Consider the following 16,845-nt stretch of genomic DNA (forward strand, 5'->3'; position numbering starts at 1 on the left):
AACTAACAGTATTAAATCTCAAAAATCTACTGAAACAATAACAAGAGGCCCAAGGGCCTTGAATCGCTCTTCTGATAAATTGTACAATCTATCACTTCTATTAGAAGCCTCCAACTCTATTGGTATCATAAGACCCAAAATGCATTAACTTAACAAAGTTTGATAATATTTAGCCAGTTAAGACTGAAGATGTTATAATATAATTATAAAACCCATAAGTAGGTCACAGCGACCTACCTTTTGATTGAAATTTTCTGAGAACTCAAGATACAGTAATTGACAGACTGATGATTCTAATTTAATAAATACCTGAGATATTCAAAAGTAGGTCACCATGACCTACTTTTTGGTCAACATTCTCTGAAAACCCAAGATGCATCATCTGACAAAGATTGACAATTCTAAGCCAATTGGTACCAGAGATAATTAAATGTAGCCATCAGTGTCAAAAGGACGTCACGATGACCTACTTTTTGGTCGACGTTATCCAGAAACCCAAGATGCCTAAACTGACAAAATTTGATGATTCTAAGCCAATAAGTACCTAATATTCAAAAGTAGGTCACCGTGACCTACTTCTTGTTGGACATTCAAAGAAACCCTAAGATGCCCCAACTGACAAAGTTTGATGATGCCAAGCCAATAAGTGCCAGATATAATGAAATATAGCTATAAAATATCAAAAGTAGGTCACAGTGACCTACTTTTTGGTCGACATTCTTCGAAAACCTAAGGTGCCTAAACTGACAAAGATTGATGATTCCTAGCCTACAAGTGCCTGAGATACTTAAATATAGCCATAAAATGTTAAAAAAAGGTCACTGTGACCTACTTTTTGGTCGACAATCTCAGAAAACCCAAGATGCCTAAACGGACAAAGTTTGATGATTTTAGGCCTTTAAGTACCAGAGATACTTAATCATAGCCACAGAATGTCAAAAGTAGGTCACCATGACCTACTTTTTGGTTGTAACACTTCGAAAACCCAAGATGCATCAACTCACAAAGTTTGATGATTCTAAGCCTATAAGTACCGGAGATACTGAAATAAGCCATAAAACGAAAGTAGGTCACCGTGACCTCCTTTTTGGTCGTCACTCTCCGAAAACCAAATATGCATCGACTCACAAAGTTTGATGATTCTAAGCCAATTAATACCTAAGATACTTAAATATAGCCATAAAATGTCAAAAGTAGGTCATCGTTGACCTACATTTAGGTCGACATTTTTCAAAGACCCAAGAAGTATCTACTGACAAGTTTGATGATCGTAGGTCTGAAGGTAATCATATATGCGTTTTAAAAATTTGAAAAAAATGTCAACAGAATTCAAAAAGTAGGTCACAGTGACGTACTTTTTCATAAATATCTTTCAAGGTCCCAAGATGCATAAAAGTACAAGATTTGATGTTTCTAAACCTCCCTGTGTCCGAAATAATGGGTTTGAATGTTTTTAAAAGGATAAGTCATAAAGTGGCCCACTTTTAAGTTGCCATTGTTCGAGGACCCAAGATGAATCAACTGACAAAGTTTGATGATCATAGGCCTTAAAGTGTCCAAAATATGCTTTCAAATCAATTTGAAAACAAATCCCCGCAAAATTTAAAAAGTAGGTCACCGTGTCCTACTTTTGATTTAACATGATGTGAAGTCCTAAGATGCATCAACTTACAAGATTTGATAATCCTAGTCCTTATAGTAAGCAAAATATACACGTTTTTATTAATTGTAAATTTAGGTCAACCTTTAAGTGACCTTGAGACCACGCCCTTTGCCCCAGGGTAATTCCCCGTGCAAATTTAAATTTTCGACATATCCTGATCCTTGTATGTAAGTTTGGTGAAAATCTGCCTGGTGGTTATGGAGAAGAAGATTTTTAGCAACCAGTGCTTTTGGTTTTGATTTCCTGATTATCTCTCCTAGTTTAAGGGTCCAAACCCTTATTTTAGTATAAATGGTAGTCCTTGGGCCAAGGATACCCTGTGACAAATTTGGATATGATTTGCCAAGGGATTTATGAGTTATGGCCCATATTCTAAAAAGTTTACGCACACTGCACACTGAAATGGTCATGCATTAGCTCTTTGAGCCTTTGGCTCAGAAGAGCTAAAAATTGGAACACAATACACAAGGGATTTTAGAACATTAGAGAGATGGGATTATTAAAAATAAGTATTATAACACTTACAGTATTTATACTTTTCCCTTTCTATATGTAAAATGCCTTGTAAAAAAGTTTTGTATTTTTCCATATCCTCGAAACCAAAGTCACTCTTTGCAATATCTTTCAGTTTCTTCCCGTAGTCAACTGAGATTCCTTTTGTTTTAAGAAACGATTGTATCCTCTTGAATATCTGTTCTAAATCCTGCCATTTTGTAGTAAACACCATGTCATCTACACTGGAAGACTCCGAGTGCGCAAACATCGTGTTTCTAAATTCCCTGAGGCGCTCGATATCATGTCCGATTTCAATATCAGTGCTTGCCAATGGTTTTCCCCAATCTTGTTTTGGTTTTAATTGTGGACACAGGTTTCGTATGAGTGTATATAACAAAGAAACATCAAACTGTCTATAGTTTGGTACAGCAGGGGGAGAGGGACAACAGAGTTTCAGTTGTTCTGGCCTCAGTTTATGTCTCCCGATCATCAATTCTGAGCACGAGATTATGGATTTAGGCAAGTCTACAGGTTTCAACTCACATCTTAAAATGTCCGCTAGAACTACTTTGATCTCATCCACACTTGCTATAACCATACGAATGAAGTTCAGTTGATCACTAGCCAGAATATTTGATGCCATTGCTTGAATTAAAAAAAAAACTTTCCGACAAATCTTCCTTATTTTGTCATATTCCTAAATTTTTTCCACTGCTCCTAATTGTCCGCTTAATGAAATGGGTCCTTAAGGTCTGCACCTGCTTTACCATATGAGTGAATTAAGTTCAGTTGATCACTAGCTAGAATATTTGATGCCATTGTTAAAACAAGATAGTTTTCCGAAATTCTTCATTATCTTTTCTTCCTCCTCACATTTTTTTCCCCTTCCCGATCCACCGTTCATAATAAAAGTCCCTTAGAAAACAACAAACCAGAAGTCTCTGTCGAGACTGTTGCTCTACTGGATTGTACCTATAATAAAGGAAGAGAAAAGTAGCAGTTGGGGCATTAAACTTTACAAAAGCAATAAAAAAAATTAAAATCCTTGATTAAGTGTCTTTTTGTGGCAAGATTGCAATAAGAATACAACTATTCGAGTAGATTTTAATACAGAGTTTTCAATACTAGTTTCCATGGCAACATCAATCATCAAAAACACACAATTGATAATTATGTATTTCAGTGTAGTCAACTTACATGCAAAATTACCGGGTATATTATGATCAGACAAAAAGTGTAGGAGAAGAATTTTTAAAGTATTTCACAGAAACCTCTTTTTTTAGTAACCAAAGCAACACCGTTTATCGAAATCGAAAACCCATGCACAGAATAATGTATCTTAGTGTTGTCTACTTGTGTGCCAAGTTAGATTGATTGAAATCAGACCAAAACTGTAGGAGGAGTAGCATTTTGAAAGTATTTCACAATACTTTGTTTTTAGTAACCACGACATAACCGTTCATTGAAATCAAAAAACCGATACACAGAATTATGTATCCAACTGCAGCATACTTGAAAGCCAAGTTATATTGAAATCAGACCAAAACTGTAGAAGGAGTAGCATATTGAAAAATTGTTTACAGAAGTCAGACAGACAGACAGACGGACGGACGCCGGACGCATTACTATCGCATAAGCTATTCTGGTCTCTGACAAGTAGAACTGAAAATTAACAAGCTAATTCAGAGAGTGTGTCCTCCGCTTAGGGAAAAAGTAAAGCATGCGCAGTTCGAGCGGATGGGGGTCGGATCCCCCTGACTGAATTTGTAGAATTATTAAATGCATACATGTATAATGAAGCAAATAAAATATGCCAATATGGATATAAAGATTTGATTGCTTATTCTTAATTGTGTATACAGAAGATTCTTTTTAGATGGAATATCTATCAGTCTGTAATTATGATTTTATGAGTTTGTTTAAGCCAGACCTCATAAAGTTTTCGTTTCACATGCTAAATTCTATCATTTAGAGAAAAAAAAATTGGAAAAAAAAAAGAATTCGAATCCGCGATCTCTTACATGTGAAGCGAGAGACAAACTTCTAAACCGCTTTAAACTTATGAAAATTATATGCAAAGCTAAAGTCACATACATTTATATATTCACGTTCGATACAGTCAAAATTTTTACACAATGCAGAGTGTCTAATTGAACCCTATTAAACAGTTCTAATATATGTAATAAGAATAAAAAGTCCGCCGAGAACCTGTTTCTATACGTAATAACTCTCCTCATGTCCCTGTGCTAAAAATAACGACATGTAACACAATAAATGCTAATAAAACAAACGGGGCGGGACACTTTGAGACGGAAAGGAAAGTGTTACACATAGACATTTTGTATAAATTTCCGACCTTGAATTTTGACCTTTTTACCTCAAAATAAATAGATGTCTTCCTTAGACCACAGGGAGTTGTTATATAAAATTTCATTGCAAAAGCTCAAAGGGTTCTCGAGATATCGCACGGAAACGAAAGTGTTATAACAGACAGAATTCACGAATTCATGACCTTGATAATCGACCTATTGACCTCAAAATCAATAGGGTTTTCTTCAGTTTATAGGGATTTACTATGCAAAATTTCATTGCGAAAGCTCAAAGGGTTCTCGAAATATCGTTTGGAAAGGAAAGCATTACAGACAGACAGAAAGACGGACGGACGGACAGACGGACGGACGGGGAGACCCAAATTAATATCCTCCACTTTTTAAGCGGGGGACAACAAATGTGTTAATTAGTAAGTATTGTTTTGAGGGGTCTGTTTCTTTATCCTGTTCACAATTTCTTTTGGTTTTACTGGATTTATGTGATTAATTACCTTTCATTATAACGACACGTTTAACACTTGACTCGTTACAATTTTTCAATAAAACAAGCAAGAGACACACGCTCCTGGATGATTAAGTCCCGATTGGAACTACAAACAATTTTATGATGAATGTTCGAGAAGAGTAAATAAGAGGGTTATGTATTTTCTATTATAATTTTTTTTTATTAATATGAGACAGGGGATGACAAATCCCATTGCCCGACGCCCGGGGCTAGTGAATTTAAGGGGTGGGCAAATGCAATTTTATCAACCACTTGTCCGTGGGCAAGTGACTTTCAAAAATAGAATTTATTTGTAGGCCATAAATTTAAAGCTTGGCATGGGGGCTTGCTCAGCATTTGTCTTTCTCTCTTTTGAAATATCTATAAATATAGAATTAGTTTATGGTAGGGCAAGCAAAAATTCAGGTAGGGCAAGTCAATTTTGACCAAGTACTTGCCCTTGGGCTAGTGCCTTAAAAATCTATTTGTCAGCCCCTGTGAGGAATTTATTTGCAAATAAATTAATAGGGAATGAATAGAGTTTATAATTTGTAAAGTATCCTCGATGTAAACTAATAAACTTAAGGATAGATGATACAAACACATTTTTCCTTTGGATGAGACTTAATACACATGTCACGAGTTTAAAAAATGATTAATTCTTAGAATTTTCTCTTCTACAAACTGGAAAAGTACTTGGAAAAGATTACTAATATTTCAATTAAAAAACAAATATGGACAAATCACAGTAAGTAAAGGTTAACAGGTGAAAACATATTTCAGAAAAGACCCTTTTCCTGTGACATATTTTGTCTACTACTTATTCCCCTTAGCCGCCACTTTGTAGTGCAAAGTAGTGAATTTACCTTTTTGAACAATCAATTTTTAACAAGAATGCAAGAAGTATATTGGGGGGGGGGAGTGAAATATTCGCAATATTATTTTGATGAATTGATAGATGCTTTAACAAACGTATATTCATAGGAAGAAATAGCAACATCTTTACTTCAGTAACCTGTAATAACAAATTGAACTTGGTTTAATAATGAAGGGATCTGGGAATGTTGCCCTGCAATATGGCGGCTAAGGGAAACAACTCCTAGACAAAATATGTCATAGGAAAAGGTCTATATATTATGGTAGTATATACATTCTATATTATTATTTGTGCTAAAAGTGTAATATAATCTTTAGAAAAAAATACCAAGAAAGTTAAATTTTATATAATGACAAAAAATCAGCAATATCACATGGACTGATTTTTACCATTTTGCCTTTCCTAATAAAACTAACCTGGCTTGGTTTATTTTTTTAAAGTTCATATTACACTTTTAGCACCAAAGTAACATATTCTTTTGTTGTTGTTGTTGTGGTTTTCATCTGTAAACCTTTACAGAGTGTGATTTGTCTATATTTGTAATTTTATTGAAATACCGGGTATTACTAATATTTTCAAAGTCTATTCCTAGAAGAAAAAATTCTTAGAATTATCCACTTTTCTTAACATGTGACATGATAATAAAACTCCTCCAAAGAAAAAAAAAGGTTTGTATCATCTGTCCTTAAACTACACTTGGTCTGACCTCTATACAACGAGCAATTAATATTTACAATTATGGTAGAGGAATAATTGTTAACTATTAATCAAATAATCAGTTAAAATGTTCTTTAAAAAGATTTTCAACAATTAAATGCATTTTCAATACCTGAGAAACATAGCGTAACTCTAGAATTTTATGAATGTAAAAACCGGATAAAGAACCGATTGTGATCATTTAAACTCTTTTATCTGATAGAGGTGCATGTGTCAAGATGGTTTTTAAATATAATGTATGTTCATTTGGTCGACAGCTGTGAGCTACTAGTAATGGTTTGTCTCTCTACCGGAAAGTTTTTATTTTTTAGATTACATTCATTTTGATGAATTAGGCCCCTCACCCTTGGCCTAAGGTGGCAAAGGTCATGAAATTCAGAATTTTTGCTTTCGTTAAACAAAAGATCAAAATTTGTCCAATTTAATATTGCTTAAATACATGTACGAACAATAAAGAAGTCTTTTTAAGATATAATATAAATCTTAACAATATATAGATTCATAATAATCTTAAAGCCAAGAGCTGGAGCATTTGATCAGATATAAGAGGTTATACGCACTTAACTAATGTCATAAATATTCCGCATAAGTTGTAGCTGAACAGAGAGGTTCATTTTAGGAAATGAGAAAAACTGGGTAAATACTTGTTAATTTGACAAATTGGAGCCTTTGTGAATTAAATTGATTGTTTTTCAAAGATTCTTCCTGCATTGATAAACATAAACCTTAATAAACAGCGATTGATTACCTGAAAAAAACTAAAGTGAAAAGTGTGAATCACTGAATTTCTTACCACAAACCTGGTGGTTCTTTGTAATTGTTAGGGCGGACACAAAAACAAATTAATGGCGTTCATGTTAATATACATTCGAAGCGAACGAAAATTTGTTTAAAAGTTTTACATAAATACTAATTACCTCCTCATTTACTACATATTTTCCAGCTGATGGACAATATTAATCCTTGGGTTGACCACAAGTAAGAGTAAATTATAAATTGTAAAACAGTTTACACATATACTTTGTCATTGGAATTTCGTGTTCACATAAATTTACTGTAGATCAAAAGGTTTAAACCGAAAGTAGAAATTTTGCATCACTTATCATTTCCTTATTGACCACTCATTTCTGTGTGATTCTATATTCATTATTTTTAACATTTTTTAAATTTCTACAAAATAATCATCGTAAAGGAGGTTGCTGAGAGTTTTTCGATTTCAATCAAAGGACTACGAGTACTGATAAAGGTATATCGAAATAGAATCAATGTACTGGAAGTACTTTTCGACACAGCAAGTACCGCAGTAACACACTATAAACTGCGGGCACACATGAAGCAATTTTTAGCTTCGCTAACCGCTTTATGGCATGTGTCCGATTTTTGTCGACACCGGAAACTTCCATAAGGCGCTACCTATCGACAACGGAAACTTCAACAAAGCCTTTACCTAGTACCTATGATTTGTTTCTAACACATATAACATATGTTAAATAAAATTAAGACTATCAAAATAACATAAGCTTTCGTTTTTTAATTTTTTTCTGATTTTGTTTGTCAACGAAATAAATTTATAATTGTTGCATTAAAAAAGTTTATGTATAGGAGCATTTGTTGTCGAGATTAAATTTCCGTGACATCAGCTGATGGCGATCGGGCCCTGTGACGAAATTCGAAGTCAGCATGAAGTTTAGCTGATAACATTATCAACGCGTTAGATTTAAACTTTAGGAAGAAATGTATAGCGAGAAATATCATATTTGAACCCAATGCTACACAAAAACCAGTAGGCATTTCCGATTTATGTGTTAAATTGAAGCCTGAATCGAACAGGTGGTCAAAATGGCGTTTGGACACCTTGTGTATTTATATATAGAGGGGGTAGAGTGTTTCGATATTTGGCTAATTTAGAGACTTACTGATAAAAATTAAGGTGCCTGTGATTAATTATAAGGCACCCCTCATGCATGAACAATAAATATTTGAAAGATCTATGCTACTGGGCACAGGGAGGACGGGTTAATTACTGGCTAAAGGGGTTGAAGGTTATTACCGACTGCAAAACATCGGAGAATCTCTCGATCGAGTTTCATTTTCCAAAATATTAAGGCATCCCTTTAATTAACTTAAGTAATACTAGTACACGAAGAAAGCCTTTATATAAAAATACTGAATACATCTGTAAGCTGTACAGTTATGGATTACTTCCATAATGAAACGTTTGTTTTCTTCTCCTTTTTTTTCATTTGAAATTATTAAAAAGATGATAAAAGCTTTGTTTCCAGGGATAAATTCTGTACTCAGTCTGATCATTACAAACGATTTTAAATGATCACATTTTTATTTAAAAAAATAATGGGAGCCTGAAAATACTAAAATTAATTTTAAAAAATTGGAGAAAAAAATTGAATCGCGTTCAATCCTTTTCTAAAAATCAGCCGATATAAAATATGCACAGATGAAAGAGGCATGAAAAATCTTTACGATAAGCACAAATTGAAAATTATATCTAATGAATGATTATTTTTGAAAGTTTGCTAAATTCCTATGCAAGGTATAAGTTGTAAAAATACTTTTTAAATTTGAATTTGTCCAATTTGTTAATTATCTTTGAGAAGAATTAAAAATTAAAATACAGATGCTTACAGACATATTGATAGAAATTTGTATACTTGTTTTTAGTAAAAAAAAAAACCAAAACCAAAAAAAAAAAAACAATGTATTGCTTATGCGACATATTGAAGAAAGTGACAATGATCCTAGGTAATTCTTGCAATGGACAATTAAATTGTTTGTTATAAACTGACTTTTAGTGAACCTTTGAATTTTTAAAATACTAGTATTGATGGATTAAACAACGACTTTCTTTTTCACACGTTTTTTTCTTTTTTACAATATTTAATGAAAAATATTTGCCAAATACTCAGTATATGTTCGTTTAAACATATCGTGCAAGACTCTTTTAAATAATTGTCATATACCATTTACTTATTCGAACATTTAATTGTATGAAAAGTACATTTCTTAAAACTTTATTATCTTGTTTACTTGTCTTTCTTCCTGTGAGAGAAATAGTTCATAATATTAATAAACAGATGTACTCAGTATCTGTATCAAAATACAGAATAAATAGTGATCGGACTCAAAAGAAAAACGGATCTTTGAAAGTTCCAGTGCCTAGGAGAAGTAAGCATCCCCAATGACAGGTCACACCTGCTGACCTACAGGGAGCCTACGAAAGTTCCAGTGCCTAGGAGAAGTAAGCATCCCCAATGACAGGTCACACCTGCTGACCTACAGGGAGCCTACGAAACTGAAGCTCTCTGAAATTAATTAATTCTCTGCTCGTCCATCCGTTTTTCTCAGACTAACCAGCTAAAGATCTATGTACAGTACTCCAAATCAATTAATCTAAAGAATTTGAATTATCATTTTTAAGTTGTTTGCTATAGTAGCCTTTACAGTTACCTAATTTCAGAATCAATAGAGCATGAAAGCGAATTAAATTTGCAACATCAACATATTTGTTTTCGTTCTGAGCACTTTTGGACGCCACCAATGGAGACAAATAGGGAGAATTTTTTTGAAATTGAACTTTTTGTCTTTCAAACTGAAAATCTCAGGTTGATATTTTGAAACAAACATTTGTGACATCAGTCTGGGATGTTATTGGTTATACCATTTAGTTAAGTACTACAAAATTCAGTGTGTCTGCTTCTTCGCTGATGACACTGGAAAAAAGATATGCATGCTTACTTTTATATCATCATTCAATGCATTTTTTGTTATTGTACACTGTACATATTCGATGAAAGCATGCTAACCGCTTTTCAGTACTTTCAGTACTTTGATTATTTGGAGAGCACAGTTTTAAACTATCTAAAACTTCACGGCTCCCCTGAGTTACTTTACACTTGCTGTTTTACGTCACCTGAGTAAACTCAGGTGACTTATTGCTATTTGTTTTTAACATTTGCAGCTTCTCCTCTGCATCAGCTCAACCAATTTCAACCAAATTTTGTACAACGCATATATGGGTGAAGGGGGAAAATTTGTGAATTTCATGGTCGCTGTCCCCTTTGGGCGTGCGGGGTGGGTTCAAAACAAATAAAATGAATGCAAATTTTTAAAATTCTTCTTTACTCCCGGACATGAAGCAGTCAAACTGTTGGCATGATTGTAATCAGTATTGACTTCTCGACTAAAATTGTGAATTTCGTTGCCCCAGTGTCAGGGGTTCTAGTTCTAGGGCATGGCTAAATATATCATATTTCTCCTCTGCACCTGTGTATTAAATAAACTACCCAAGTACAACGTTATGATAAGCAAGAATTTTTCTTCTATCATTGTGAATTTCAGGGCCCCTGGGTTAAATGTTCCAGTGATAGGTACGGCTCTATTATAGTGATATTGCATAATATTGCATAAATATTGGTTACTAGTATTTATAAAGCCAGTGGTCAGAACATCAGAAAATGACTGTCTGGTATAGGTTCAATAATCTATTAAACGTAGAAATAAAACCTGCAATTACACACAACATATAGTCGACACATAAACAGACATTTAGACAGATAATTTAAACATAGTAGACTTTACTTTAGATTGCATTTCTTACCGGTACACACACAAGATTCACAAATATTAATATCTGTATGATATAGACATCTAACCCAATCAACGGCTAGGCTAAGGGTGCCCAATGTTAGTTCGTGCAAGCGGGAATTCAGTGAATGGTATAAAGTCATGTGACTGTCCCTCAAGTGCCTAAAAATAATAACTACCTCATACACACAAATTCTTTCAATTCACATTCTCACATATATGCAGCGCAAGTAAATATAAGCATTGATATTAATACATAACTCTGCTTACCAAGTACAAAATTATGATGAGCAAGAATGTTTCTTCCAATATTGTGAATTTCAGGGCCCCTGGGTCAGGGGTGTTGGAATTGGGTGGGGCTTTATTGATTATATATAGTGAAAAAAAAAATATTTCTTTAAGATTCTCCTCCTCTGCTCCCGGGTATTGAATCACTGAATAAATTTACATTGTAATGATGAGGAATGATGCTTCCATTCCAATTTGAGATCATGAATATCAGGACCCCTGGGTCAGCGGTGTGGGCGTTAGGGCAAAGTTCTAACGATAATATAGTGAAAATGCATGAATTCTTTGTCAATCTTTTCCTTTGCTCCTAGTTAATATGCCAATGATCTATTATACATTGACCTACATGACCAGAGGCCAGGAAATTAACAACTTGGAAGAGGTATTATTGCTGATCATAACTATACACTTAGCCTGCTTACTTTGGTTACTTATCTATTAAAAATTAGATGTAAGATCCGCTCTCATACTCGCTATACTAGCATGTACCCAGAAGTACATGTAGATCAGAGTGACAAATAGAAAATACATTTCCACTTTATAACCAGTTGTGCACCCCATCCCACAGGAACCACTGACCCTGGGGCCACATGTTTCAAAATTTTGGCAATTTTATCATAAATTTTATTTCATCATATATGGTTGAATAATACCAGAGCTGATTTCAAAGCATCATTTTATTTTCGGATTACCCCCTCTCTCCAAGAACCCCTGACCCAAGGACCTTGAAATTAATCATTTTGAAAGAGGCAGATTTCTTCATCATACATATGTACTTTCTAAGAATTCATGCATTTTCACTATATAATCATCTGAGCCCCGTCCTAACACACGAATCTTTGATCCAGGGGTCCTGAAATTCAAAAATGTACATGAGGCATCTTTCCTCATCATAACTATGTACCACAGGATGAAAATCCACCATTCAGTCGACTGAATGGCCACTGAATGGTCACTGAAAGGTCACTGAAAAGACCCTTTCCCGTGACCTTTCCGTGATCATTCAGTTACCATTCAGTCGACTGAATGGAACATACATTTCAGTGACCTTTCCGTGATCATTCAGTTGAATCATTTTATTGAATAATTGGCTTATTTTTTAACCTAAAAATTTTATTTCACTTTTTTTGGCATAATAGCATTAAATGTATCTAATTCCGAATACAAAAAATAGGAAAAAAAATTAATACAAGAAAAAAAAATTGCTCCCATGCCCAGAATCGAGCCCGGGTCTCCTGCATAGGTGTCCGCGACCTTATCAATTACGCTATGACTTCTTGTTGACAACTGAAGATTTAAAATCAATTAATTTATTGAAATCGATGGAACAATCAGTTTACCTGTTGTATCGAGGAGCTGCGATGTGTATTTATCCTGCCTCTGATAAAAATCGTGAAATTTTATTGGCCAAGAGCAATACCGCATGAAACAATGTTATGCTGTCTACCCACCTCACATTTCTTATGTGCCCCCTCCACATGACCTACCCACCGTATATTAAAAACTTACCAACCACACATCAACAATATACTGCTTTCACGTGACCCGCATGGAGCTTCATAACTGACGTCACAATGCGTCTGACGACAACGTACAACGGATGTAGAACGTCTTGCTTGGACGTTCAGTGAAAGCGGGTTAATTGAATATTATTAAATTTTTAGAGAACCATCGGCAGGATAAATTCGTTATGTAGACACTTAGAGGGGTAATACGGAAATATGTGGGGTCCTTGAAAAAATGCATATTGGGCGAGGCGTAAGCCGAGTCCAAGGTTTTTTTTTAAGACCCCACATGTTTCCGTATTACCCCTCTAAGTGTCTACATAACTAATAATATCTTGTATATCTTTTGTATATTCTTTGTTAGTTGCGCGGATTTTTGGGACAGACTAATTAATTACACATCTCCTATCAGGATAATGACAATTATCAGAGACGGGCACCTGTTACTGTGTCAAAGATTTAAGATCGTTGTAAATTCTCTAGCTAGAAACTTAGTTGAATGATTTTATTAAAGCAATATCATTTAGAAAGCTAAAATCTCCTATATATTTTTTTTCTACATGAGGCATGTATAAACGATTTGTTTATTCTTGTAATTAAAAATTAATTTAGAATAATGTCTTTGAAAAACTAAATATCCTGAATTTTTGACAATGACATAATTAAAAAACGAAATTGATCAGTAATACTTGCGATCTTCCAGAAATGGTTTTAATAATATAAATTCTGTCTCATTAATCAGAACTATTTATTTCCATGAAAAAATACACGTATAAGCACTATAGAATGTTATGCATTTATTTAAATTTTGAATCGGTTATCGGATCATCATTTTTTATCACTTGAAGAATTTATTTTCTTAATGTAACTAGAAATATTCAATTAAAAATCATTTTGAATAAGTCTCACATATTTTATTTTGGGGATAGACAAATTAATTACACATCTCCTATAAGGATGATGACAATTATCAGAGACGGACACCTGTTCCTGTGTCAAAGATTTAAGATCGTTGTAAATTCTCTATCTTAAATTTAGTACAATGATTTTATTAAAGCAATATAATTAGAAAGCTAAAATCTCCTATATATTTTTTTTTCTAAAAGAGGCATGTATAAAGGATTTATTTATTCTTGTAATTATCAATTATTATAATAATTCCCTAGACATATTTTAAGGTACCCAAATTTGATCACGATAAGTAAAAAAAACACAAGTAAGATTGAATAATAAATCTTTATTTAAAATATGGCTTCCTTGTTAAGGAAAAATATCTGATTATAAAATAATACGCTAGTGAAAAATTACGAAATTGCGATTTAAATATCACTGAAAGGTGGCGGAAAGGTCACTGAAAGTCGACGGAATGGTCACTAAAAGACGACAAAAAGGTCACTGAAAGTCGACGGAAAGGTCACTGAAAGACGACGGAAAGGCCACTGAAAGTTGATTGAAAGGTCACTGAAATTTGATGGAAATTCCACTGAAAGTTGACTGAAATTTGTCCGCTGAATGGTGACTGAAAGGTATCTGAAATGTGACTGAAAGGCAACTGAAAGGTCACTGAAATGTATGTGCCATTCAGTGGCTGAATGACCACTGAAAAGTTACTGAAAGCCGCCTTTCAGTTTTGTCTGAAAGGTCTTGTTTCTTCCTGTGTACATACGTAGTTCATTGGTTAAATACCCAGGAGCAGAGAAGAAGATCTTTAAAGAATAAATGCATTTTCACTATATAATTAATACAGCCCCGCCCTCATACCAGAACCCCCAACAAGGGACGATAAAATTTATTTACAATTTTAGAAAAGACAGGCAGATATCATTCAACATAACTATGCACTAAGTTTAGTTAACACTTTTTTTCATATACAAAGCATAGGCTTTTCTACATATTCTTCTTCTTCTTAATACAGCAAAATTTAGCGCCGAAGATTACTTGCTGGTGCGCATGCGAGACCTAAGCTTACATAATAAAGAAAAACTGTGCTTTTATTTACATTAGTGATTAAAAGAAAATGTGAATGTTATTGACATGATTTTGTGAGAACAGCTTGAGTTAGCTGTTCTCTAAAAATGTCTACTTTAGTGGTTTGAACGACGGCCTCGGGAAGCAAATTCCATTGTTTAATGGTTTGTGAGAAAAAGCACCATTTGTGCGTTTCTTTTGATGCTCGTTTAGGTGTTTCAATGTTTGTGTGTGATTCTATCTGGTTCTTTTTGTATCTGTGGGTATGTAGGTGTCTCAGTGTTTGTGTGTGATTCTATCTGGTTCTTGTATCTGTAGGTGTCTCAATGTTTGTGTTTATTCTATCTGGTTCTTGTATCTGTAGGCAATCTCAATGTTTGTGTGTGATTCTATCTGGTTCTTGTATGTGTGGGTATGTGTATCTCTGTGGATATGGCTACAAGTTCATGGACTACTTTATTTAAGGAATGAATTTAATATAGAATTTAAAAGCTACCCATTTTATACGGAATAAACTGGTTTGGGGAAGTTTACGCTTATAAACCGCAAAGCTGTAAACTATACACTGTTCCAACCCAGTTTATACTGTGTAAAATGGGTAGTTATTAAATTCATTGCTTATGAATTAATTTTCATTTATTTGATGTAAAAGAAAAAGATGATTGTTCTGACAAAATGACTTCAATTTGTACAAATTTTGAATGTAACGTCAGGCGGATTGATACGTCATGACGAAAGTCATTGTGACGTAGGCAACCCATTTTATACAATATAAAGTAAATTTTCATCCAATGAAATACAGCGTTAAAACCAGAATTAAATTATAAAACATTATTAATCTGGTTTTGAGACGTCACTCAGCTAGTGTTTGCCGCTGTACGTAGTGTACTAATCATGTCTGTAATGCTACCGGTATTGTGGTAATTGTTTGCACATCACGAGCGGCCCTTCTCTGAACCATTTCCCAATGGCTTATTATTGCTCTTCAAACAGCATTTACATTTAGGAAACCTTTTAGGATGACTTTTTATTTTTTTTTCCAGTGAGCTTTTTTAATGTTTCAATTTATGGATAATGAAAAAAAAAACAAAATATGTAAAAAAAAAAATCATGTATTTTTAAAAAGGATGAGGATATCGAGGTTTTACTAAAACATCAAAACGCTCAAATCAAAACTTGAAGTTCATGTAAAGTTGAATTTGGTAATCATTTGTTGATTTTTTTTCCTTTTTTCTTTTAATTCTTTTGTAAATAAAACTCTGAAGAGTCATTTGTAGCCCACATAAACCCCAGGCTTAGAATAAACATGATTTTAGACATTGTTATGTTCCCCAAACGAAGTTGGGGAACATATTGTTTTTACTCTGTTTCTTATTAAGGTCTTCCGTTTCAGACGGAAGACCTTATAGTGATTCTACTGTTTCTTTATATTATTAAGGTCTTCCGTCTTCACGGAAGACCTTATAGTGATTCTATTGTTTCTTATTAAGGTCTTCCGTCTTCTCGGAAGACCTTATAGTGCTTCTATTGTTTATTATTATTATTATTATTATTATTATTATTATTATTCTTTTTTTTTTAGACAAAATTTTGTGCAGGCGATTTCTCATAAACTATTCAGGAGATTTTAATGAAAATTTCAGGAATAAAAGGTCACTATATGAATTTTATATAAAATTCCGTTTGTTGGAAAATTCGCTACCAGTGCCAAGTTATGGGCAATTTCCTGATTTTAAAATGCAATTTTGTCTTCGAATGTTCTCGAAAATGGCTCAAGATATTAACTGGAGACTTGTTAGAGATGATAGACCATGAGTTATAGATGTGCAATTTTGCCTTCGTTTGTGTCGTGAGTACTTCCTGTCGCTACAGGAAGTGAATTCAAAATGTGCACTTTTTCAACTTTTTTGGTTTAT

The 16,845-nt window shown here is 33.7% G+C and overlaps 1 protein-coding gene across 1 annotated transcript; it reads right to left on the reverse strand.

Annotated features, from left to right (window-relative positions):
• Window positions 1–2,188: 2,188 nt before the first annotated feature.
• Window positions 2,189–2,801, reverse strand: LOC134246908 (uncharacterized; the record flags this gene model as incomplete). The annotated part of the gene is made up of 1 exon (XM_062729255.1): window positions 2,189–2,801. A coding segment is annotated over exon 1 (613 nt), but the record flags the coding sequence as incomplete, so codon positions are not given.
• Window positions 2,802–16,845: the final 14,044 nt, after the last annotated feature.

The sequence above is a fragment of the Saccostrea cucullata genome, unplaced genomic scaffold (genome assembly GCF_032062105.1).
Source record: "Saccostrea cucullata isolate Sc308-1 unplaced genomic scaffold, CSIRO_AGI_Scuc_v1 ctg13807, whole genome shotgun sequence".
In the NCBI taxonomy this organism is placed as follows: domain Eukaryota; kingdom Metazoa; phylum Mollusca; class Bivalvia; order Ostreida; family Ostreidae; genus Saccostrea; species Saccostrea cuccullata.